This window comes from Sus scrofa, chromosome 18 (assembly GCF_000003025.6).
Source record: "Sus scrofa isolate TJ Tabasco breed Duroc chromosome 18, Sscrofa11.1, whole genome shotgun sequence".
Lineage (NCBI taxonomy): Eukaryota > Metazoa > Chordata > Mammalia > Artiodactyla > Suidae > Sus > Sus scrofa.
This window is the reverse complement of record NC_010460.4, coordinates 37,665,922-37,689,185: the sequence shown is the minus strand read 5'-3', so window position 1 is coordinate 37,689,185 and position 23,264 is coordinate 37,665,922. Positions and strand designations below refer to the sequence as shown.

At 36.7% G+C, this 23,264-nt stretch overlaps 1 protein-coding gene across 7 annotated transcripts in view; it reads left to right on the top strand.

The window, feature by feature from the left end:
- Positions 1-23,264, top strand: part of ANLN (anillin actin binding protein) — a 62,988-nt gene that overhangs the window by 21,754 nt on the left and 17,970 nt on the right. For 2 of the 7 annotated variants that reach the window (XM_021078540.1, XM_021078542.1), the window contains 15 exons: positions 211-318; positions 4,235-4,361; positions 8,970-9,080; positions 10,065-10,303; positions 11,157-11,302; positions 11,579-11,726; positions 12,360-12,495; positions 13,368-13,550; positions 15,078-15,204; positions 16,549-16,597; positions 16,691-16,747; positions 17,815-17,853; positions 18,114-18,135; positions 19,802-19,905; positions 20,812-20,865. In XM_021078540.1, coding sequence (XP_020934199.1) covers positions 211-318; positions 4,235-4,361; positions 8,970-9,080; positions 10,065-10,303; positions 11,157-11,302; positions 11,579-11,726; positions 12,360-12,495; positions 13,368-13,550; positions 15,078-15,204; positions 16,549-16,597; positions 16,691-16,747; positions 17,815-17,853; positions 18,114-18,135; positions 19,802-19,905; positions 20,812-20,865 — 1,650 coding nt within the window. The remainder of the gene's footprint in view (positions 1-210; positions 319-4,234; positions 4,362-8,969; positions 9,081-10,064; positions 10,304-11,156; positions 11,303-11,578; positions 11,727-12,359; positions 12,496-13,367; positions 13,551-15,077; positions 15,205-16,548; positions 16,598-16,690; positions 16,748-17,814; positions 17,854-18,113; positions 18,136-19,801; positions 19,906-20,811; positions 20,866-23,264) is intronic. The other 5 variants (XM_021078546.1, XM_021078547.1, XM_021078544.1 and 2 more) reach the window with 3 other exon arrangements.

Genomic DNA, 23,264 nt, shown 5'->3' with positions numbered 1-23,264 from the left:
CTGATACCAGTCTTTTTGACTGAGATAAATAGCATCTTATTTGATCCTTTCTAACACTTATTTCAAATTAGAAATATTATTGTTCTGTACTCCATGTATAGTGTGAATTTTTTCAATCTTAAAACTGAAGACAAACAAAATTAGTAGTATTTGGATATTATCGAATATATTGTTGGCTCTTGTGTAAAGTAGAGCTTTTGATGGTCTTAGGAGCGTCAGAAAGAACTAGCATGTCTTCGTGGCCGATTTGACAAGGGCAATTTATGGAGTGCAGAAAAAGGCGAAAACTCAAGAAGCAAACAACTAGAAACCAAACAGGTAATGTAAACAAGAAATATAAAAGTGGACTTGTTACGAAAGCAGTCCTGGGATTTAACTCGTGGTTCTGTATTGAAAATAATTCTTTATACACTTTCTTGATCCAAAAACTATACTGCTTTCCATTCATAAACTCCTTAAATGTTTATACCAACTCTGCTTTTTTTCTTACGTTATTTTCCCATTTAATGGAACTTTTTACCATGTTCACTGACGACCTACTTAAAATTAAATTTTAAAAATATTCTCATTATTCAATTGATTTCAGATGCCTTTTAACGTTCTACTTAGGTGCTGGTTTAAAATGTTTCTCAGAATCTACTCTTCTTATTAATGATTATATGTTCCCAAATACCATACTTTTAGAGTATCTATAATTCTTTCAGTCACCAAATACCTCCCAGGTTTCTCTTTACTCATATTAGTTCCTGTCAAATTTCACTGATCAGCCTTCAACAAAATCCCTACTCTGTCACACTATCTTCTGTTTCTGAAATATATATATATATATATATATATATACACACACACACACACACACACATATGTATGTGTATGTATGTGTATATATATGTATCTCTCTCCTAACACAGGCATGTAGTTATACATAAATATATTTTTTACTTCCAGTTTTATTGTGATATAATTGACATACAGCACTATATAAGTTTCAGGTATACAGCATAATGATTTTACTTATATACTTCATGAAATGATTATCACAAATTTAGTGAACATCCATCACATCATATAGATACAAAATAAGAGAAAAAGAAAAAAAATTTTTCCTTGTGATGTGAACTCAAGTATAATTGACCTACAGCACTGTGTCAGTTCCCGCAGCATAGTATGGGGATTTGATGTTTCCATACATTACAAAATAATCACTATGATAAGTCTTGTTACCATCTATCACTATACAAGATATTACATTATTTTTAACTACATTCCCCAGGCTGTACATTTCATCCCTGTGACTCATTTATTTTGTAATTGGAAGTTTGTGCCTCTTAATTTTCCTGTGTTAGGATATATATTTTATTCTAAAAATAACAGAACCCTATTTAACGTGGGTACCAGCAAAAATCGAACAATGCATGTAACCAGTGTTCTTTGAGAAGGATCTATTTGATTGTAGGGTTTTTTGTTTGTTTTGTTTTTTGTCTTTATATCAATTCCCTTACTAACAAATCATATTTCCTAAGATTCTAATCTCAGCCCTTTTTCTTCCTCACTTGTCCTGGGGCATCTCTTTCCCATCCTCCTATCTAGCTTCAACCCATCACAGGCCGATGATTCTTGACTGTGCCGCCTTCACCTCTCTCCTGAACCCTAGCTGAGCTTTGGTTTGCTAGTAGAGCTTCCTACACTTTGCTGAGGGATCTTCCCTATGTAGTCTCTGTCCTCACTTAGGGCTCTACTCTATACCTAGTCATGGAAAACAATCTGGCAGTTCTTCCTTGGCTCCTTTCTCTTGTTACTATGTTTTCCCACCCCCTGGCCTCTAGCACATGCACGCAGGAACACACATACACTCCAGTGATAACATTTTCTAAATATGTCACCAGGCTGCCTTGTCCTCTGTATTTTCCTCTGCCATTGCCCTAATCTTTACCATACCTTTGTATGAACATGCTGCTTTTAATCTGGCTACTCTCCAGTCCATCTAACCCACTGCTGCCAGAAAAATACTTCTAAAGGCAGATAGTCATGTGTTCACTTGTTTAAAATCCTGGAAAGCTTCCCATCAGAAAAATATCTAAAGTGCTTGGCTTGATGTCTAGAATCATTCAGAAATCTGGCTTCTCCTTCCTACTCCTCTGCATGTGTGTTTCAGTCCTGTCACGCAGACTGTTTGTAGTTTTTCACAAATGTACCCATGTTTTCAGATCTCTGCCTTTGCCTGGCTCGTCGCTTTGCTCTGCAGTGAGCTCCTGCTTCATTAAGAGGTGGTCAAACTTTAATTCCCTCTGGAAATTTTTACTTAGCCCCTTTCCCAATCTCTCCTCCTTTTTGGGGTCCATGTCATCCTATGTTTACCTCACGGAATATTTATCTTCCTGTAAGTGTTTTAATGTTGCTTTCCATCACTGTCTATGAGAGCCTTATTCATCGCTGTGTTCTTAGTGCTTGGCTCACAGTAGGAGCTCAATAACTTTGTCTTTGGAGGAAGGAATGAATATGCTAATCCTTCCTACCAGCATAGAGCAAGCTGATTATCCATGATCTCAAACCAAAACCAACGCTTTTGGCCTACTATTTCCTTCCCTTTCTTTGCCTCCTTTTCATCCAGACTTTTCCAAAGGAGTGTCTCTACTTGTATCTTCCAGTTTTTCTCCTCTCTTCTCTATCTCTCCACTCAGGCTCTTACCACTACCCTCTCTAGACTTTAATCCTTATTAAATTCACCAGTGGGAGTTCCTGTCATGGCTCAACATAAATGAACCTGACTAGCATCTATGAGGATGCAGGTTCAATCCCTGGCCCCACTCAGTGAATTAAGGAGCTGTCACTGCTGTGAATTGTGGTATAGGTTGCAGACGAGGCTCGGATCTGGCATTGCTGTGGCTGTGGTGTAGGCTGGCAGCTGCAGCTCCAATTCGACCCCTAGTCTGGGAACTTCCATATGCTGAAGACAAAAAAAAAAAAAAGAAACGAAAAGAAATTTAAATTCACCAATGGTCTTCCGTAATTAATTTTCAGGTGCTTAACTTGACCTTTCAGCAGCATTTGACATTGTGAATCACTCTTGTGTTTGAAGAACCTTCTTCCCTTGGTTGCCAGTATCTCATAGTCTCATTGTTCTCCTTCAACATCTCTGGAAAATGTATAGAGCAACTGTTCTTAAATTATTTTGTGCGAAATAATTCCCAATAAACATGTGAAATCCCTCCTAAGACAGTTGCACATATACATATAAAGAAGATCCTGAAGGAATTCCTGTTGTGGCGCAGCAGAAATGAATCCAACTAGGAACCATGAGGTTGTGGGTTCGATCTGTGGCCTCGCTCAGTGGGTTAAGGATCCAGCGTTGCCGTGAGCTGTGGCTCGAAGAGGTGGCTCGGATCCTGCGTTGCTGTGCCTATGGCGTAGGCCGGTAGCCACAGCTCCGATTAGACCCCTAGCCTGGGAAACTCCATGTGCTGCAGGTGCGGCCCTAAAAAAAAAAAAAAAGTCAAAAAGACAAAAAAAAAAAAAAAAAAAAAAGAAGATCCTGAATACAATAACTATGAGCCCAGGGGTCAAAACTCATCTGTGGTACCCACAGGAAGAACAGCCTAAGAGGTGGGAAGAAAAAGCAGTTGAGTGTGTTGTAACTAAAGGCAGGGAAAGAAAGAGCCTTTCAGAAGGAAGGAGTGGTCAGTATTGACAAGTGTTTGTTGTCACATGTACACTGGGTTTTGAAGTAAAGAGCTGATTGTGACTTGGCAAAGCTCTTTTAGTGGAGTGGTGAGGGGAGAATGCAGGTAGCAGTGGGTGAAGAGCAGAGCCCATGAGTTTAGGCGGTCCTCAGAAGTTTGGTTCTAAAAACGAAGAAGAAAGGAGGTGCTGGAAGGAAAGGGGTGAAAAAGTGATGTATATTTTGTTCTTTCCAAGGAGACTTAAATCAGTTACTTTCCCCTGGCTTTCACTTGAATTAGTTTATCTAAAGCTGAGCTCTGATGTGAATTTTCATTCTCTCTTGCCTGTTGTCTCTAAAAAAGATTTTACACACTGTGCATAACTAAGAATATGAACTACACTGAGGCTTTGTGTATTTTAAATATGGCTGGAGCCTTTCACATTCAGTATCTGTTTTGTTCTAAGGAAACTTATATAGAATAATGACTCTTATTTGTTTCATTTAATAACATCTAAAAAGATAAAATTGATAGTTTTGAGAAATAAAATTTATGTCTTCATTTGATTTTTGCAGGAAATCCCCTGCCAGAATACTCCCCTCAAAAAAAGTCAAGTTAATCCAAATACCCCATCACTTCCAGGAACAGAAAAGGTAACAGAAAATCAGACACCCACAAAAACTTCTAGTACTGAACCTACAGGTAAGTGTTTTCTATTTCTTTTTAACTTAAAATGAGATTTCATTTTGTCATAGTTTTGGAAAATGGATCAGAAAGCAGAAATGCTCGTGTGAAAAGACTCATTTCTTCTTTTCCACTTTTTCATTTCTAGTCACGCACTGTGCTTCTTCCTTAGTTCCATTTCCAGAGTAAAAACTCATACTCTTTTTTTTTTTTTTGTCTTTTTACCTTTTTCTAGGACCACTCCAGCGGCATATGGAGGTTCCCAGGCTAGGGGTCTAATCAGAGCTGTAGCCACTGGCCTACACTAGAGCCACAGCAACTCGGGATCCGAGCCGCATCTGCGACCTACACCACAGCTCATGGCAATGCCAGATCCCTAACCCACTGAGCAAGGCCAGGGATTGAACCCGCAACCTCATGGTTCCTATTCGGATTCGTTAACCACTGCACCATGAGGGAAACTCCAAAAACTCTTATTCTTAATGAGAGTGTAAATTACTATAAATTCAGGGGGAAGAAAAATTCAGTAATATCTCTTGAATTGTAAAGTGTGCATGGTCTTTAATTCAGCTTCTCTGCAAGTGTTTCTGTAATTTGAATTTTTAGAACTAGTGTGCAAATATGTATGTATAAAGATATTAATTGTAGGGAGTACCTATTGTGACACAGTAGAAACGAACCTGACTAGTATCTATGAGGACACGGGTTCAATCCCTGGCCTTGCTCAGTGGGTTAAGGATACAGTATTGCTATGAGCTGTGGTGTAGATCGCAGACACAGCTCGGATCCCTCATTGCTGTGGCTGTGTATACGCTGGCATCTGCAGCTGTGATTGGACCCCTAGCCTGGGAACCTCCATATGCCATGAGTGTGGCCCTAAAAAGCAAAAAAAAAAAAAAAAAAAATATATATATATATATATATTTTCAGAGAAAAATACAGGGATGTGTTAATTAATATAAGCAAACATTTCCACCTGCATACTTTAAAAAAAAAGATATTAATTGTAGCATCATTTATAGCAGTAGTAGTAAGACTTAAATAACCTAAATGCCCATCAGTAGAAAACTGTAAATAAATTATGCTAAATCCATGTATTTGAGTATTGTAGCTGCTTTTAAGAAGTAATGATATTTAATACATCATAGTTAAAAGAATTTTTTCTTAATTGTAGTTAAAAACATATTACTAAAATTTACCATCCTAACAGTTTTTAAGTATATAGTATATTCACATTGTTGAAAAACCGCTTTCCAGGACTTTTTCATCTTGTAAAATTGAAACTCTATACTCATTGAACAACTCTCCATTTCCCCCTCCTCTGCCACCGGTAGCCAGCATTCTACTTTCTGTTTCCATGAATTTGACTACTTTAAATACCTCATAGAAGTGCAATCATAGAGTATGTGTCTTTTTGTGGTAGCATATTTAATTTAGCATACTATCCCAGGGTTCATCCATGTTGACATGCCACATGTCAAGCATGTGATAGGAATTCCTTCCTAATTTCTAAGACTGAATAATATTTCCTTGTGTATAGATACCACATTTTGTTTATCCATTATCTATCAGTGGACATGTGGGTTGCTTCTACCTCTTGGCTGTTGTGACTAGTGGGCTTATCACCATGGGTATGCAAATATCTCTTTGAGACCCTGCTTTTAATTCTTTGGGCAGTATACCTGAAGTGGAATGGTAGTAATTCAATTTTTTAATATTTTGAGGAACGACGATATTGGTTTCCATTGTATCCCCACTCTTTGCAATCTCACCAACAGTGCACTAGGTTCCAGTTTCTCCACACCTTTGTCAACACTTGCTATGTTTTGTTTCCTTGATCATGGTAGCCATGAGTTGATAGCTCATTGTGATTTTGATTTGCATTTCTCCTATGATTGGTGATGTTGAGTGTCTTTTCACATGCTCGTTAGCCATTTGTATATCATCTTTGGAGAAATTTCTGTTTGAGTCCTTTGCCCATTTTTTAATCAGGTTATTTGATTTTTTTTGTTATTTAGTTATAGGAGTTTTTATATATTATGAATATTAACCCCTTATCAGATGTATGATTTGCAAATATTTTCTCACATTCATTATGTTGCCTTTTTACTCTGTTGATTGTGTTCTTTGATGCCCAAACTTTTAAATTGAGGTGTCACTGATTTATAATACTAGTTTCAGGTATACAACATAATGATTAAAAATTTTTATTGATTATGCTCCATTTTTGTTATAAAATATTGTTCCCTGTGCTGGGCAGTATATCCTTGTAATTTATTTTATACATAGTAGTTTGTATTTCTTGATGTCCCAACCCTACCTTACTCCCCCCACACACAAAACTTTTTAAGTTTGATGTAGTTCCATTTGCTATTTTTGTTTTTGTTGCCTGTGCTTTTTGTATTGTATCCAAGAAACCATTAACAAACCCAGTGTCACAAAGCTTTCTTTTTCTCTATGTTTTCTCCTGTGAGTTTTATATAGTTTTTGAGTCTTACATTTAGGTCTTTAATCCATTTTGAGTTGATTTTTTTTTTTTTTTTGGCTTTCTGCTATTTCTTGGGCCGCTCCCACGGCATATGGAGGTTCCCAGACTAGGAGTTGAATCAGAGCTGTAGCCCCCGGCCTATGCCAGAGCCACAGCAACGCGGGATCCGAGCCGCATCTGCAACCTACACCACAGCTCACGGCAACGCCGGATCATTAACCCACTGAGCAAGGGCAGGGACTGAACCCACAGCCTCATGGTTCCTAGTCGGATTCGTTAACCACTACACCACGATGGGAACTCCCATTTTGAGTTGATTTTTATATATGACATCAGATAAAGGTCCAGCTTCATTCTTTGCATGTAGATATCCAATTTTTCCAGCATCATTTGTCCTTTCCCCCTTGACTTATCTTGACAGCCTTATTAAGGATCACTTGACCATATATGTGAAATTTTATTTCTGGTCTCTCTTTTGTTTACCATCGGTCTATATGTCTTTCTTTATACTGGCACTATACTGTATGGATTATTATAGCTTTGTAATATGTTTTCAAATCAGGAAATGTCAGTCTTTGTTAACTTTCAGAATTGTTTTGGATATTCAGGGTTTCTTGAAGTTCATATGAATTTTAGGACAGACTTTATATTTCTCCAAAAAGTGCTATTGGGATTTTCATACAAACTGCATTAAATTCATAGATTGCTTTGGGTAGTATTGACATCTTAATTTTGAGTCTTTTCTTTTGGTCTTTTTTGTCTTTTTTTGTCTTTTTAGGGCTGCACCTTCAGCATATGGAGGTTCCCAGGCTGGGGGTCTAATCAGAGCTGTAGCCTCCAGCCTAAACTAAAGTCACAGCAATGCCAGATCGGAGCTGCATCTGCGACCTACACCACAGCTCACAGCAACGTCGGATCCTTAAATCACTGAACGAGGCCAGGGATCAGACCCACAACCTCATGGTTCCTAGTCAGATTTGTTTCCATTGTGCCACGATGGGAACTCCAACTTTGAGTCTTAATATTGAGTCTTAATTCATGAACATAGAATGTCTCAATCTTGAGTCTGCCAATCCATGAACATAGGATGTCTTTCCATCTATTTGTATTTTCTTTAGTGTCTTTCAGCAGCGTTTAGTACTTTTCAGTATACAAGTCTATCATCCCCTTTGTTAGGTTTATTGCTAAGTATTTTATTATTTTTGATGCTATTGTAAATGGAATTGTTTTCTTAATTTCCTTTTCAGATTGTTCATTGTTAGTATGTAGAAATGCAACTGGTTTTTGTGTGCTGACTTTCTATCTTCATCTTTGCTGAATTTGTTTATTCTAACAGGGTTTTTCTTTGTGCATGTGTGTGTGGACTCTTTGGAGTTTTCTATATATAAAATCATGTTATCTGTAAACAAAGATAATTTTATTTCTTTACAATTTGAATACTTTTAATTTACTTTCCTTGCCTATTGCTCTGACTTGGACTTTTAATGTTATGTTGAGTAGAAGTGGTGAGAGTGGGCATATCTCTATCTTATCTTGTCCTAATCTTAGAGGAAAAGCTTTCAGGCTAAGCATAAAGTTAGCTGTGGGCTTCTCTGCTATGGTCATTATTATGTTGAAGTAGTATTTTTTTTATTGCTAGTTAAGTGTCTTTTTTTAATTTATTTTTTTGGCTGTGCCCACAGCATGTGGAAATTCCCAGGCCAAGGATTAAACCTGAGCCACAGCACTGACAACACCAAATCCTTAACTGCTAGGCCATCAGGGAACTCCATTAAGTATTTTTATGGACACTATTTTTTTTTTTTTTTTAGAAGTGGAAAACAAAATGCAAAACAGCATGTACAGTATGACCACTTTGTGATAAAACAAAGAATATACACTTATGTGTAGATGGGGGAAAACTGGAAGAACAAGTAACTTTGTAATATTGGTGTCCTCTTTCTCACTTGGGGGGAAAAAAGAGAGAAATGAGTAAGCTGAGAGAAAGCAGATGTTTTTGGAAATTCTCTACTTTATGCATTTTTAGATTTGAGGTAGTTTTATAATCAGAAAAAAAAAGATACATAAGATTCCTTAACTGAAAATGTTCTAAGTTCTTATATATATTCACATGGTTTTTCCTCAATTTTTTTTTTTAGGATTTAGTGAATGTGAAATGATGAAGTCTAGCCCATTGAAAATAACATTGTTTTTAGAAGAGGAAAAGTCCTTAAAAGTAACATCAGACCCAAAGGTTGAACAGCAGACTGGTTGGTTTTCATTCTTTCTTTCTTTTTTTTTTTTTTTTTAATTTTTTTCAATTGTTATTTCCCCAATACAATTTTTTTTTTCTACTGTGCAGCATGGTGACCCAGTTATACATACATGTATACATTCTATTTTCGCACATTATCAGGCTCCATCATAAGTGACTAGAAATAGTTCCTGGTGCTACACAGCAGGATCTCATTGCCAATCCATTCCAAAGGCAATAATCTGCATCTATTAACCCCAAGCTTCCAATCCCTCTCACTCCCTCCCTCATTCTTTAGTTCTTATTAACTCTGGACATAGCAGGAAAATTAGTATATTGATGGAAACACGTATTCAAATATGTAATATTCAGTATTTCAAAATGTTTTTATAATACTGTTTTTCCAAGAGGAAATACTCTTATCTTCCATAAAGATTCAGTACTGTTAGTAGTTATCATTAGGTCCTAGACCCCTGTGAAAATCTAATTAAGGCTATTGCTTACTTTCACGGGGAAAGGAAATGTGCTGGCCTTCCACGCTATGCATACGTTATTAGAGGAATCAGGCCCTTGAAGTTTATTTGCGAACCTCACCCTAAGTGATGTTTATATCTTCCTATTATTGACCGCAATGTAAGGAGCAGTTCCTTCCCAACAATAGAAAAAGATAGAAAAGGATAGTTTTTGTAAATATGAAGCTTTTGGCTATTATCTTGCAGTTTGAGTTCTCAGTTTAATATTCTTTGTTAAATGCAAGCCATTGAATCAGCTTTCGATAGTTCCCATCTTCCTTACTTAGAGAACGTTATTGGAACTTTATATTAGTAGCATTGTTTCTTTTTTGTTTGTTGTATTTGTTTGTTTAGGAGGTAAGTTTCCTTAGGTCTTTTTTTTTTTTTCCTATTTATTGAATAAGCATAGGAATGTTACATCTTCTCAGCTATCTCTTTAATTCTTAAAGATCTAAATCGTACTATTCACCTATTGAAATATCTTTCAGAAGTGGTACGTGAAATTGAAATGAGTGTGGATGATGATGATGATATCAATAGTTCAAAAGTAATTAATGACATCTTTAGTGATGTCTTAGAGGAAGGTGAACTAGATGTGGAAAAGAGCCAGGAGGAGATGGATCAAGCAGATGCTGACAGCAGCGAAGAACAGGAAGATGCCCTGAACATCTCCTCAATGTCTTTGCTTGCTCCATTAGCACAGACAGTTGGTGTGGTAAGTCCAGAGGTAAGATGAAATGTAAACAGACCCAGGACATGAAGAAGCTAAGTGGTATTGGGATCTATCTGCCCCCCCTTATTTTGGCTTTTGCTTTTTACGGCTGTACCCATGGTATATGAAAGTTCCCAGGCTGGCGGTCAAATTGGAGCTGGAGCTGGTGGCCTACACCACAACCACAGCAAACTCAGGATCTGAGCCATGTCTGTGACCTACACCACAGCTCATGGCAATGCCAGATCCTTAACCCACTGAGCAAGGCCAGGGGTCGGACCCATATCCTCATGGATCCTGGTTGGGTTCGTTACCACTGAGCCATGACGGGAACTCCCTGGGATCCCTTTTTGTTTTATTTGGTGCATGGGGACTTGTCATGTGGTACTCAGATCCTTGCTTTGCCATTTATTGACATTTCTTGGTCAGATTATTTAACCTCTTTGCCACAGTTTCCTCATGTGTTAAATAAGGTTAAAAACAGTACCTATATCATGGGATTGGAGTGAATATTAAATCATATTAGCATATTAGTATTTAGCATCAGACAGCTAACTTTTGAGAGCTACCTCTGTTCTTATTAGCCATCACCCTAAACTGAATAACTGCAGCTTTTTTGGGAAATTGATTAAATTGAAAATATTTTTTTTAAAAGGGTTAACAAGTGTAGGCTTCAGCTGTCTTTGAACTTTTACTCATTTACCTTTTAGGAACTTATTTTAATTTGCCTTGTTTTTATAAGGAATCAGTCAACTTATTGGATATTTATTTTCTAGTGTAGAGAAGAATTCATTCAGGTCCTCAGATTTCTTGTTTAGAATCAATATCATTCATCAAATCTTCTAATATCTGATGTGCTTTCCTGCAGAGTTTAGTTTCTTCGCCAAGATTGGAATTGAAAGACACCAGCGTAAGTGATGAAAGTCCAAAGCCAGGAAAATTCCAGAGAACCCGGGTCCCTCGAGCTGAGTCTGGTGATAGCATTGGTTCTGAAGATCGTGATCTTCCTTACAGGTAAGAGAACTTTGGATGACGCTTACTCACTGAGCGGTGTGGTTTAGATACACATAGCAAGTTGCGTTGCTTATAATTATAGTGTTATTAATTCTGCTCTTTGTAACACTTTGAAATAGCTTTGGTCAGCCTCTTTCACCCAATGGCATTTTCCATTCTAGTGGAATGTTCTGCCGGTATGTTGCAGTATCAAGACCAAACGTGCTGATCTGTTCAAGAAAGGGTAGTGCTTAGTGTGTCGTTGTATTTCTAATGGGGTATAACTTTTTCTTGAAGCATTGATGCATATCGATCTCAAAGAGTCAAAGAAATAGACCGTCCTTCAATAAAGCAGGTGATTGTTCGGAAGGAAGATGTTACTTCAAAACTGGATGAAAAAAAGAATGGCTTTCCTTGTCAAGTTAACATCAAACAGAAAATGCAAGTATGTACTTTGTGGAAAGGGGATTTGGAGTGTTTATGGCATGAGACTGTGAGCTCCTTCAGGAGAAGGGTCCAGTCTCACTCCTCTCTGTATCCTGAGTGACTAGAATAGTGTCTGACGTGTTGGCACTCAGGAGCTTACTCCTGAGTTCAATTTGAGAAAAGTCCTTTTTATTGGGCAAGTTGGAAGCTTTTTTGATATTGTTGAAATATTTACTTTTAAGAATGCTTGTCATAAATATCTTTAGAGTATAACTAAATTAGTGGATGGTAAAATGTGAAATTAGTTTTGTTCTTAGAAGTTCTTTTATACTAAGAAAAGCTTTTAAAAAATCGTGACATACATGTGATTGAAATAGTGAATCAGATAATTTCTAAATCTCTATTTTGTTGGCCATAGCCCCAGTTATAATTTTTAAAAGTGTAAGTTCAGTCTTTTCATAAGGATGTTTATAATTTAATTATTATAGCAGATAAATGTTTTTAGAATCCTTTGAACAGTGAAACTAACATTTTGACTTTCTTCTCTGGAGATTTTGGAAATTATACAATTTGATAAATTATAATTAAAGTTTAAATAGAATGAAAATGGTGGTTTAAAATGTGAGCTTTTTTCTCTTATTGGTTTCACTAGGAACTCAATAATGAAATAAATTTGCAACAGACAGTGATCTATCAAGCTAGCCAGGCTCTTAACTGTTGTGTTGATGAAGAGCATGGAAAAGGTTCTTTAGAAGAAGCTGAAGCAGAAAGACTTCTTCTAATTGCAAGTATGTATATTGATAAACAGTTTCAAAGCAGGAAAATCTCATTTTATCTAATAGGTTCAGGAATTTCTAATTTTAGAGAAAGGGCTTTTTTGATAATGTTTCAGCTGACCTATTTTTTGTTTGTAATAAAGTTTGTGAAAATACCGCATGTAAAATAACATATAGTTTGTATGAAAGGGGGAAAGAACCTGGAATGCATTTTTTAAGAAATGTAGTTGCAGGAGTTCCCGTCGTAGCTCAGTGGTTAATGAATCCGACTAGGAACCATGAGGTTGCGGGTTCGATCAGTGGGTTAAGGGCCCGGCGTTGCCGTGAGCTGTGGTGTAGGTCGCAGACTGGGCTCGGATCCTGCGTTGCTGTGGCTCTGGCGTAGGCCGGTGGCTACAGCTCTGATTAGACCCCTAGCCTGGGAACCTCCATATGCCACAGGTGCAGCCCTAGAAAAGACCAAAAAAAAAAAAAAAAAAGTAGTTGCAAAGAGTATGTTAAGAGTGAATATACGAATATATTTATACATCTCCCCCACTCTATCCCTGTACCTATATATATATGTATAGCTAAAAAAAGTTAGGTGAATTTTCTTGTATACATATGTGTGTGGTGATGAAAGACAGGGTATGTTAGGATGGAGAGATTAACACCTCAACTTTTGGTCAGTTTTCCTGTGTAGTTAAATTTTAAGGATTTGGTGAACAGATAAGCAATGAGGATTTTTCCTAACTACCTACCACCTGTTTGTCTGAAGGAAGTTACTGATTTCCTCTTTGGTCTTAGATACAATTGCCATATCAGTGCATTGCCTTGAATTGGCTTCATTTAGAAACAATTGCAGTTTTAATATTTGAAATGTTAACTTGCATATTTCTTCATAGCTGAGAAGAGAACACTTTTGATTGATGAGTTGAATAAATTGAAGAATGAAGGGCCTCAGAGGAAGAATAAGGCTAGTCCCACATCCCAAAGTGAATTTGTCCCTTCTAAAGGATCAATTACTTTGTCAGAAATCCGCTTGCCTCTAAAAGCAGATTTTGTCTGCAGTACAATTCAGAAACCAGGTATGGTGATTTTTATTTATTCACTTCTAGATCATATGTCGGATTACAAATCTCATCTAGATTAGAATTGTATAAATGGGAACAAGTAGAGCATAAAGATACAAGGTTTGTATCTTGGGCCTTTAGTTCCTTTTATGAAGATATGTGTATAGGGAGTTCCCATCGTGGCTCAGCGGAAACAAACCTGACTAGCATCCATGAGGACACAGGTTCGATCCCTGACCTGGCTCAATGGGTTACGAATCCGGCATTGCCATGAGCTGTGGTGTAGGTCGCAGATGTGGCTCAGATCCTGTGTTGCTGTGGCTGTGATGTATGCCGGCAGCCGCAGCTCTAATTTGACCCCTAGCCTGCCTGGGAACTTCCATATGTTGCAGGTTTGGCCCTAAAAAGACAAAAAAAAAAAAAAAAAAGTATAAAAATAACCAAGGAAGAATTTCATATATCGCCTTACTGATCCCTCAGCAACAGACATGGCTCTAATTGAAAGTAAGCCTAAGTTAAATATAATATTGCATAATTAAATTATGAACATATTATAAATTAATTATATGAACATAAGATAAATTACTAAGATGAGTTATTCTGACACAGCAGACCATTTGACTGCATTAATTTTATAGTGGAAAGTATTGGGCATCTAAAACTTGTTTTATTTACTCTATTTAATTTAAAATTCACTTCATTAAAGAAATTTGTTCTGTGAATCCCGAATTACTGTTTGTGGGAGTGAAGAGCAACATAATGTAGATAATTTTCTATTGAAATTTTATTCCCTTTGTCGCTCTAGATTGAAAAAGCAAACTTTTCTAAACTGTGTACTCTTCTTAAAATCACATTTAAGCATTTAAAGTGAGTTAAGGAAGTTATGGCACCAGGATCTGAAAACAGGGCAGGATAATTATAGCAGGCTTAATAAAATTAAATCTTGGATAATTTTTTTAAAGATGGCTTCACATTTTTGCCTGGAACATTCTCTCTGAGGGAGTAGAGGGCTAGATGAGAATCTGAGGTACAGGGAAAGTAAAGACTGGAGATCTTTAATGTTTGAACATTTGTTGCAGAAATGAGGTAATTTAAATTCTAATTCTAGCTGTTGTCTGATTTTGGTGGGGTATAGGGAGAAATCTATTGGTAATTTCATGTATACCTTGAGATACGTGGCTATTTAATAACAGATAGTGAAGAAATAATTTATTTTAATCTCAGTTTGGAAATAGCAAGTCATAATTTACCCTTTTGAGATATATACTATTAGCTAAAGAATTGGGGTCAATAGGTAAAAGTAGAAGTCAGCAGAAACTGAGGGATGCAGAGTAATTTCATTTCACATAATAGGAAGGGACCTTGGATGATGCTATTCCAGGAATATGACTTTCTGTTTTTATGTCTTATCTTTTTGTGTCCATTAAGATGGCTTTAAAAATTTTTATGTGGTGTTAATTTATTCATTTGGTCTTCCAGAATGCTGATTATCTCAACCTGATTTTGCTTATGCTTATTATGTAATGTGATTATTTCTTGCAGATGCTGCAAATTATTATTTCTTAATTATACTAAAAGCAGGAGCTGAAAACATGGTAGCCACACCATTAGCAAGTACTTCAAATTCTCTTAATGGGGATGCTCTAACATTCAGTACTACATTTACTCTGTAAGTAACTTAGGCTTTTGATGGTTCAAACACATTTTTTTTTTTTTTTTTTTTTTTTTTTTTGTCTTTTTAGGGCCACACTTATGGCATATGAAGGTTCCCAGGCTAGGAGTCCAATCGGAGCTGCCTACACCACAGCCCGTGGCAACGCCTGATCCTTAACCCACTGAGTGAGGTCAGGGATCAAACCCGAGTCCTCATGGATGCTAGTCGGGTTCATTAACCACTGAGCCACAACAGGAACTCCGGTTCAAACATATTTTTCTTTGAATAGAATTACTATAGCATACAGATAGCATTTTTAATATCTTTGACATGTAGTATGTTTTATATGGACAAATAACTCATTTTTCAATTTGTTAGTTTAACTCTTTTTACGTTTCCAGTCTTCCATTGAGTAGCATGTTTCTTCCATGTGACTGTAGGTATTTGATGTTTTAAGTGTTTTAACATATGTATTTACTATACACACAGAAAAAATCTGGACCAGTTTTTAATACATGCTTTAAATCTCAACGTATTTAATACTCAGTCTCAGTGAAAAATTTATATTTAGTGTCATAGATAAAATAAATCTGAAAATAAATCCAGTATGAAAAAAAATTACTTTTCTTACTGATGATCTTGATTTGTAAGGTACTGAAGAAAATATTTGACATGGGAGTTCCAGTCGTGGCTCAGTGGTTAACGAATCTGACTAGGAATGATGAGGATGTGGGTTCAATCTCTGGCCTCCCTCAGTGGGTTAAGGATCCGGCATTGCTGTGAGCTGTGATGTAGTTCACAGACGCGGCTCGGATCCTGCATTGCTGTGGCTGTGGCGTAGGCTGGTGGCTACAGCTCCGATTAGACCCCTAGCCTGGGAACCTCCATATGCTGCGAGTGTGGCTCTAGAAAAGAACAGCAACAACAAAAATTTGACATGTATTACAGGGAAACAGACTGTTCTTACCAGTTTTTATTTTCATTCATTAACTATTGTCAGAGTTCCTGTTGTAGCTCAGTGGAAACGAACCCAACTGGGATCCATGGGGAATCAGGTTCAATCCCTGGTCCCATTCAGTGGGTTAAGGATCTGTGTTGTGAACTGTGGTGGAGGTTGCAGACGCAGCTCAGATCTGGTGTTGCTGTGGCTGTGGCGTAGGCCGGCAGCTGCAGTTCTCATTCGACCCCTAGCCTGGGAACTTCCATAAGCCACACCTGTGGCCCTAAAAAAAAAAAAATTAAAAAAAAATTAACTATTGTCCTTAGTATCAAAACACAGTAAATTCCTTTACTCTCAGTCTTATAACAGTATTTGTGGCATCATTTTTATTGGCATAATTTGATATTTTCATTTTCCAGACAAGATGTGTCCAATGACTTTGAAATAAATATTGAAGTTTATAGCCTGGTAAGCAGTTACATCTTTCTAAAATAACTAATAGTGTATTTTTCTCAAATATATCAGATTTTAAGTTAATTATGCTTTTGGGTTTATGTGTAGGTACAAAAGAAAGATCCCTCAGGCCCTGATAAGAAGAAAAAAGCATACAAGTCAAAGGTGAGGATGAAAGAAACCCAGTAAAAATATAATCAGAAATAGGAGATGATGTCAGGTTTAATTTATGTATAATTTGTAAAATTATCAAGCTTTTGGATCATTTTTATGTCTCAGATTTCTAGTTACTGCATTTAATAGGTATGAATACTATGATCCTAACATAAGCTACCAATGCACTCAGGCTGGGTAATTATCTTTTCTCTATATCTACTTGACAGCTAACTTTTGCTATCTCTTTAAGCTTTTCTCAAGCCTTTCTTCTGAGCTCCAACTCCTCTAAACCAGACTTAAGAATGTTATTGTCAGAGTTCTTGTCCTGGCACAGCGGAAATGAATCAGACTAGGAACCATGAGGTTTGGGGTTTGATCCCTGGCCTTGCTCAGTGGGTTAAGGATCCGGCGTTGCCGTGCGTTGTGGTTTAGGCCAGCAACTGTAGCTCCGATTGGACTGCTAACTTGGGAACCTCCATATGCCGTGGGTGCAGCCCTAAAAAGCACCCCCCTTGGAGTTCCCATCGTGGCACAGTGGTTAATGAATCCGACTAGGAACCATGAGGTTGCGGGTTCGATCCCTGCCCTTGCTCAGTGGGTTGACGATCCGGCATTGCCGTGAGCTGTGGTGTAGGTTGCAGACGCGGCTCGGATCCCGCGTTGCTGTGGCTCTGGTGTGGGCCGGTGGCTGCAGCTCCGATTCGACCCCTAGCCTGGGAACCTCCATATGCCATGGGAGCGGCCCAAGAAAAGGCAAAAAAAAAAAAAAAAAAAAAAAAAAAGCACCCCCCCAAAAAAAGAATGGTGTGGTCACTGTGGGCATATGGAATAGAACCAGCTTCTTGTCTGTCTTTCCAAGTCTTTTCTGTTCTTTTTCTAAATCATCATCTTAAAGAATTTTATTTAGCTATAATGAAAAAAAGAATAACAGAATGGATAAAGCCTTAATCAAAGACTTAAGGATAATGTAGTCATACTTAAGATTATTTTCTGTGTGGGAAAATCCAAGTTTGGGTAGTTTAAGCTTTGAATCATAATGTTTACTAGGAAATGTACTAAATTATCTTTTCTTCTAGGCTATTACTCCTAAGCGACTTCTCACATCTATAACCACAGTAAGTAAATTTTTTTTAAAAACTGAGCTTCCTTGAGATATTTCCATCTTCACAGATACAGTTGTAAATTAGCCATTTCCATTCCTTTGGCACTTTGGAAATCTTTCAAATATACTGAAAGGAAAAATTAATGTTATTTGAAATGTAGTCCTTGCAGTGTTGAAGAGTTTTTACTTAATATTTAAATCTTTGTATCAAATAAAGAAAATAACTTATTCTGATAAAATAATGACTTATGTTCTTCTTCCACCTTTTTTTAGAAAAGCACCCTTCCTTCTTCAGGTGAGTAGATCTTGAACTATTTGAAACACTAGAATAAAGAAAAGAAAGAACTCAGCAATTGCATACTTACACATTTAGCCATCTTGGTTTATGAGTGTTTACTGTAGTCTTCTTTGAATAATATTTTCTTTTTTAAAATTTTTTATTAAAGTATAGTTGATTTATAATGTTCCTTCAATTTCTGCTATACAAAGTGACCCAGTCATATATATATGTGTGTGTGTGTGTGTACTTTTTTTTTTTTTCATACTATCTTCAGTCATGTTCTCACCCAGGAGATTGGAGATAGTTCCCTGTGCTGTGTAGTAGGACCCATTGCTTATCCATTCCAAATATAGTAGTTTGCATCTACCAACCCCATACTATCTGTCTGTCCCACTCCCTCCCCCCACTTCCAGGCAAACACAAGTCTGATCTCCATGTCCGTGATCTGTTTCTGTTTTGTAGATAGGATCATCTGTGCCATATTTTAGACTCCACATATAAGTGATATCATATGGTATTTGTCATTCTCTTTCTGACTTAATTCATTTAGTATGAGAATCTCTAGTTGCATCCATGTTGCTGCAGATGGTATTGTTTTGTCTTTTTTATGGCTGGGTAGTATTCCATTGTATATATGTACCACATCTTTTTAATCCATTCATCTGTTGATGGACATTTGGGTTGTTTCTATGTCTTGGCTACTGTGAGTGGTGCTGCAAAGAACATAGAGGTGCATGTATCCTTTTGAACAAAAGTTTTGTCTGGATATATAATATGCCCAGGAGTGGGATTGCTAGATCATATGATCTATACTTAGTTTTCTGAGGTACCTCCATACTGTTTTCCATAGTGGTTGTACCAATTTATATTCTTACCAACAGTGAAGGAGGGTTCCCTGAATAATATTTTCTTTACATTTTTTAGTAGCATAAGATTATTGGCCACAATAGCCTGCCATCTGAGGCCACCACAGGCCATCACATGTCACATTTTTCAGGCTCTAGCAGGCAGTACACATATGATACCTAGTCACTTGACAACTACAGCAGGTAGCATTACAGTTCACTGTAGCTTCTCTTGTTCTGTAGATTTGTTTTGTGCTATGTATATACAGAGTTTACCTCTTTTAACCTGACTTACCACGACTGGCATTGTATCATGTCAGAAAAGCATCTTTCTGGTTCAGTGGGCGCTGGAGTACCATTAAGCCAGAAAAGAGTGGCATTAGGCCTAAATTTTCCAAAGGGGATTGGGATTAAGTTTATTTTACTACCTTTGGGCTTTTGATTTCTTTTTCTTGGCACAAGAGAGTGACTAAGAAGAACTATGCAGAAGTCCTGCTGCTCATGATGTCATCCTAGACTATAACAGTGAAGTCTTTTCATATCTCTAATAGGAAAGTTGCTTTCTTATGCACAGTTGTTGGTTCTATTTCTTTCAAAACACATCTGTTCCAAATATTAAGGAGTACCTACACCTCACTTATGTTAAATATGAAATACTTTACAGTTTGCTTTCATTGAGATGTATGTTGACATTTTATTTTCCCCTGCCCGCTCCTATATTTAGAGATGGAGGAAAATGAAGCAGTTCAATTTCATTCTAATAGGGTAGGGTGAGGAACTGTAATGTATACTTACTGAAGTCACTCGGAATTAAACTTCATTTCCTTTTTCTTTAGTTATGGCCAGTCTTAATGCTGTGCGTACCAGCAGCTTTGCCCTTGTTGGATCTTACACACTGTCATTATCCTCAGTAGGAAACACTAAATTTGCTCTGGACAAGGTAATACAAATTTGTTTATTTGTTTATAGAAAAATTAGGTCAATGGAAATGCTCCAGTATTTTCAAGTATTTGAAATCTTTGGCTGAATATGTATGTTCTTAGAATTGTACATTTTAATTAGACATAGGTTTATCTGCATAATATATGTTTTGATGTTAAAAGTATTTCTCCCTTTATCTTGAGTTAAGTCTTCAAAGCAGCATATACTGGTTTATTCTAAACGTCAGTTGTGACTAAAGAAGTATTGCTTTTACATGTAGGTATTAAGCTTACAGTGTTTTTGTTTTTGTTTTGTTTTTTGCCTTTTGTCTTTTTAGGGCTGCACCCATGGCACATGGAGGTTCCCAGGCTAGGGGTCTAATCAGAGCTGTAGCTGCCGGCCTACACCAGAGTCACAGCAACGCCAGATCTGAGCTGCATCTATGACCTACACCACAGCTCACGGCAACGCCGGATCCTTAACCCACTGAGCAAGGCCAGGGATCGAACCTGCAACCTCATGGTTCCTAGTCAGATTCGTTTCCACTGTGCCATGACGGGAACTCCTAAGCTTACAGTTTTAAATGTAGTTTCTTGCTTATTTGAAACTGATCTTCAGAGTTCAGATCTGTGTAATATCACTATTGAGTGCTTTTTCACCATACTGTAATGTGACTAAACTTTTAAAAGCCAAAAAGATAATTCAAAGTAGTAAGATAAGTAGATGCAAACTTTGCTCCTAGATTGGTTCTTGCTGTATTACAGAGTATTTTAAAATATTATAAGAGATTTCTGTAGTCAGAATATAGAGATGTTTAAAAAGATTTATGTAACTTTTAATTTAGTAATTCAGTTAGTTTTAACAAATTGAGTGATTCTGGGTCTTTTTTTTTTTTTCTCTTTGTCTTTTATTTTGTTTGTTTTAGATAAATTATGATCTAAAAGAGCGAGAGCTACTGGGCTATATGTTCCAGGAAAAGGTTGCCGTATTTTCTTTGCTTGAAACTAATGAGCTTAAAAATCAGTACTTAATTTTTGGCCCTTACGTATTTGTTTTATTAACAACTCTCTTGTCCTCTTGGTTATTTTGGATAATTATGGGGATTATGTAAATATTCTTTCTTAAGACTTTTGTAGATGGACATCTTTTTCTTTACTTTCATAATCCTTTAAAGCTTTCTTTAAAAGTTCTCTAGTTTTTCTCATGCATGTTTGGTATTTGGGCTTTTGTCCTATTTTCTTCCCTTCATATTATAATTCTTTAAAATTCTACAGTTACTTCCACATTGATTTTCTGGGTGCCAGAATGCCAAATTAATAACTGTGTCTAAAAATAAAGTTTATTCAGTATTGTTGAACTCCTATCTATTGAAAGAACTATTGGTGATGTTTTAAGTGAAAGTAGAAAATGTTTATGGTCTTAATTGGCTAATAGATATGTTGCTATGTAGATGATGATTTGTTTATTGTTAACTTTAAGATTCCATTTAACACTAAAATTATACTAAAACTAATCACATTTTAGAAGGTTTTTTTAGGATTTTTAATATCCTTGTGTAGATCAATTGCAAACATTTTGTGAGTATATAGAAATGCTAATTTGCAAAATGCTGGATAGTATTTTTTATTTTAATTTTAAATTCTTAAAACAAGATGTGCAGATTAGGTAAACATAAGGAACTAGGTTCTGTGAAGTGTATTCCTTACTCAGTGTTGTCACAGAGCCAATTTCTATGTATGTAAGAAGAGTTCATTAATCTCTAAAATGAAAGACATTTCAATGATGTATGTTACATATAGACTGATGGCTCTATAAAATTTTTTTGCTACCATTTTAATTTTACATGTCAGACAAATTAAGAATAAATTACGGGAGTTCCCGTTGTGGTGCAGCAGAAACAAATCCCAGTAGTGTCCATGAGGATTCGGGTTTGATCCTTGGCCTCACTTGGCTCGGTGGCTAGGCGATCCGGGCGTTGTGAGCTGTGGTATAGGTTGCAAATGCAGCTCGGATCTTGTATTGCTGTGGCTGTGGTGTAGGCTGGCAGCTATAGCTTGATCAACCCCTAGCCTGGGAACTTCCATATGCTGTGGGGGGTGGGGATAGCCTAAAAAAGCAAAAAACAAACAAACAAAAAAAAAACATGAAATATCCATTCTCTTAATAATTTTTTAAAATTATAACTTAAATATCTAACCACATGATCTGGCTATAAAATCAAATCACTCATTTTAATTGTTTCTAATATGTAAAGTCTCTTTCTGAGTCAAATACAATATAAATTAAACATAAAATTTGTCCCAAATGTGCTTTTTTGAGTGGTGAAAGGAGCAAATATTAGTTCTAATATCTTGTAGTAGGAGATGTAGGAGAATATTTAAGATGGTTAAGTTTAGATGTTTAAATTGGTGGGGAAAATGGAGGACCTCCTGTACTACTTGATTAATTTTGAGTAGACAAGTCTCCCATATCCTACCAGAGACTGTCTGTGTAAGGGAATGTTTGCTTATTTATTGGTGCCTTGACCAGTAATGAACGTCACGGGGTTGTCTCTGAGACCCCCTTCAGAATGCAGTTTCTTTTGAGGTTAACCCAGACCATTTGTTTTACAATCTGGGATACCGCTAATAGCAGATTGCCTTCTTATTTGAGGTTATAGGTATCTGGCATCCTGGAATTTAAAGTATGAATCTCAGTGAGACACACTCTCAAGTCCTTTCTTTGAATACAGAATCCAAAATAATCGTAGATTTTATCATACTTAGGGAGAAGGGTATCCCACAGCTCATCCTCTGTCTTAAGGAAAACTCATAGATATTTATATATTCCGGGAAATAGAGATGTTAATTTAAATAGTATTAGGGCAAACAACTACGAAGTAAAACAACTGATTAGCACTGTAGAAATTTGAAGTTGTAGGAAGAGTGACTAGGTGTTCTGGTGTATCCAAAGCTGTCCTGTATAATGTCTGTTGGCTTGGTATAATTATTAACAAGTAAAGGAGTTCCCATCATGGTGCAGCGGAAACAAATCTGACTTGGGTTGTGGGTTCAATCCCTGGCCTCGCTCAGTGGGTTAAGGATCTGGCATTGCCATGAGCTGTGGTGTAAAAAAAAAGCCTAAACAAGCAAAAACAAAACAAAATAAACCCAAGTATAATACCACTTTAAATATATGGATTTTACCATTTTATTCAGTTGAATTTTTCCTTATATTTGTAATGTTTAATTCAAATTCAAAATCATTTTAAAGTATCACATATACTTTATTTTTTTTGTCTTTTTAGGGCTGCGTCCGTGGCATATGGAGTTTCCCAGGCTAGGGGTCCAATTGGAGCTCTAGCCGCTGGCCTACACCACAGCCACAGCGATGCCAGAT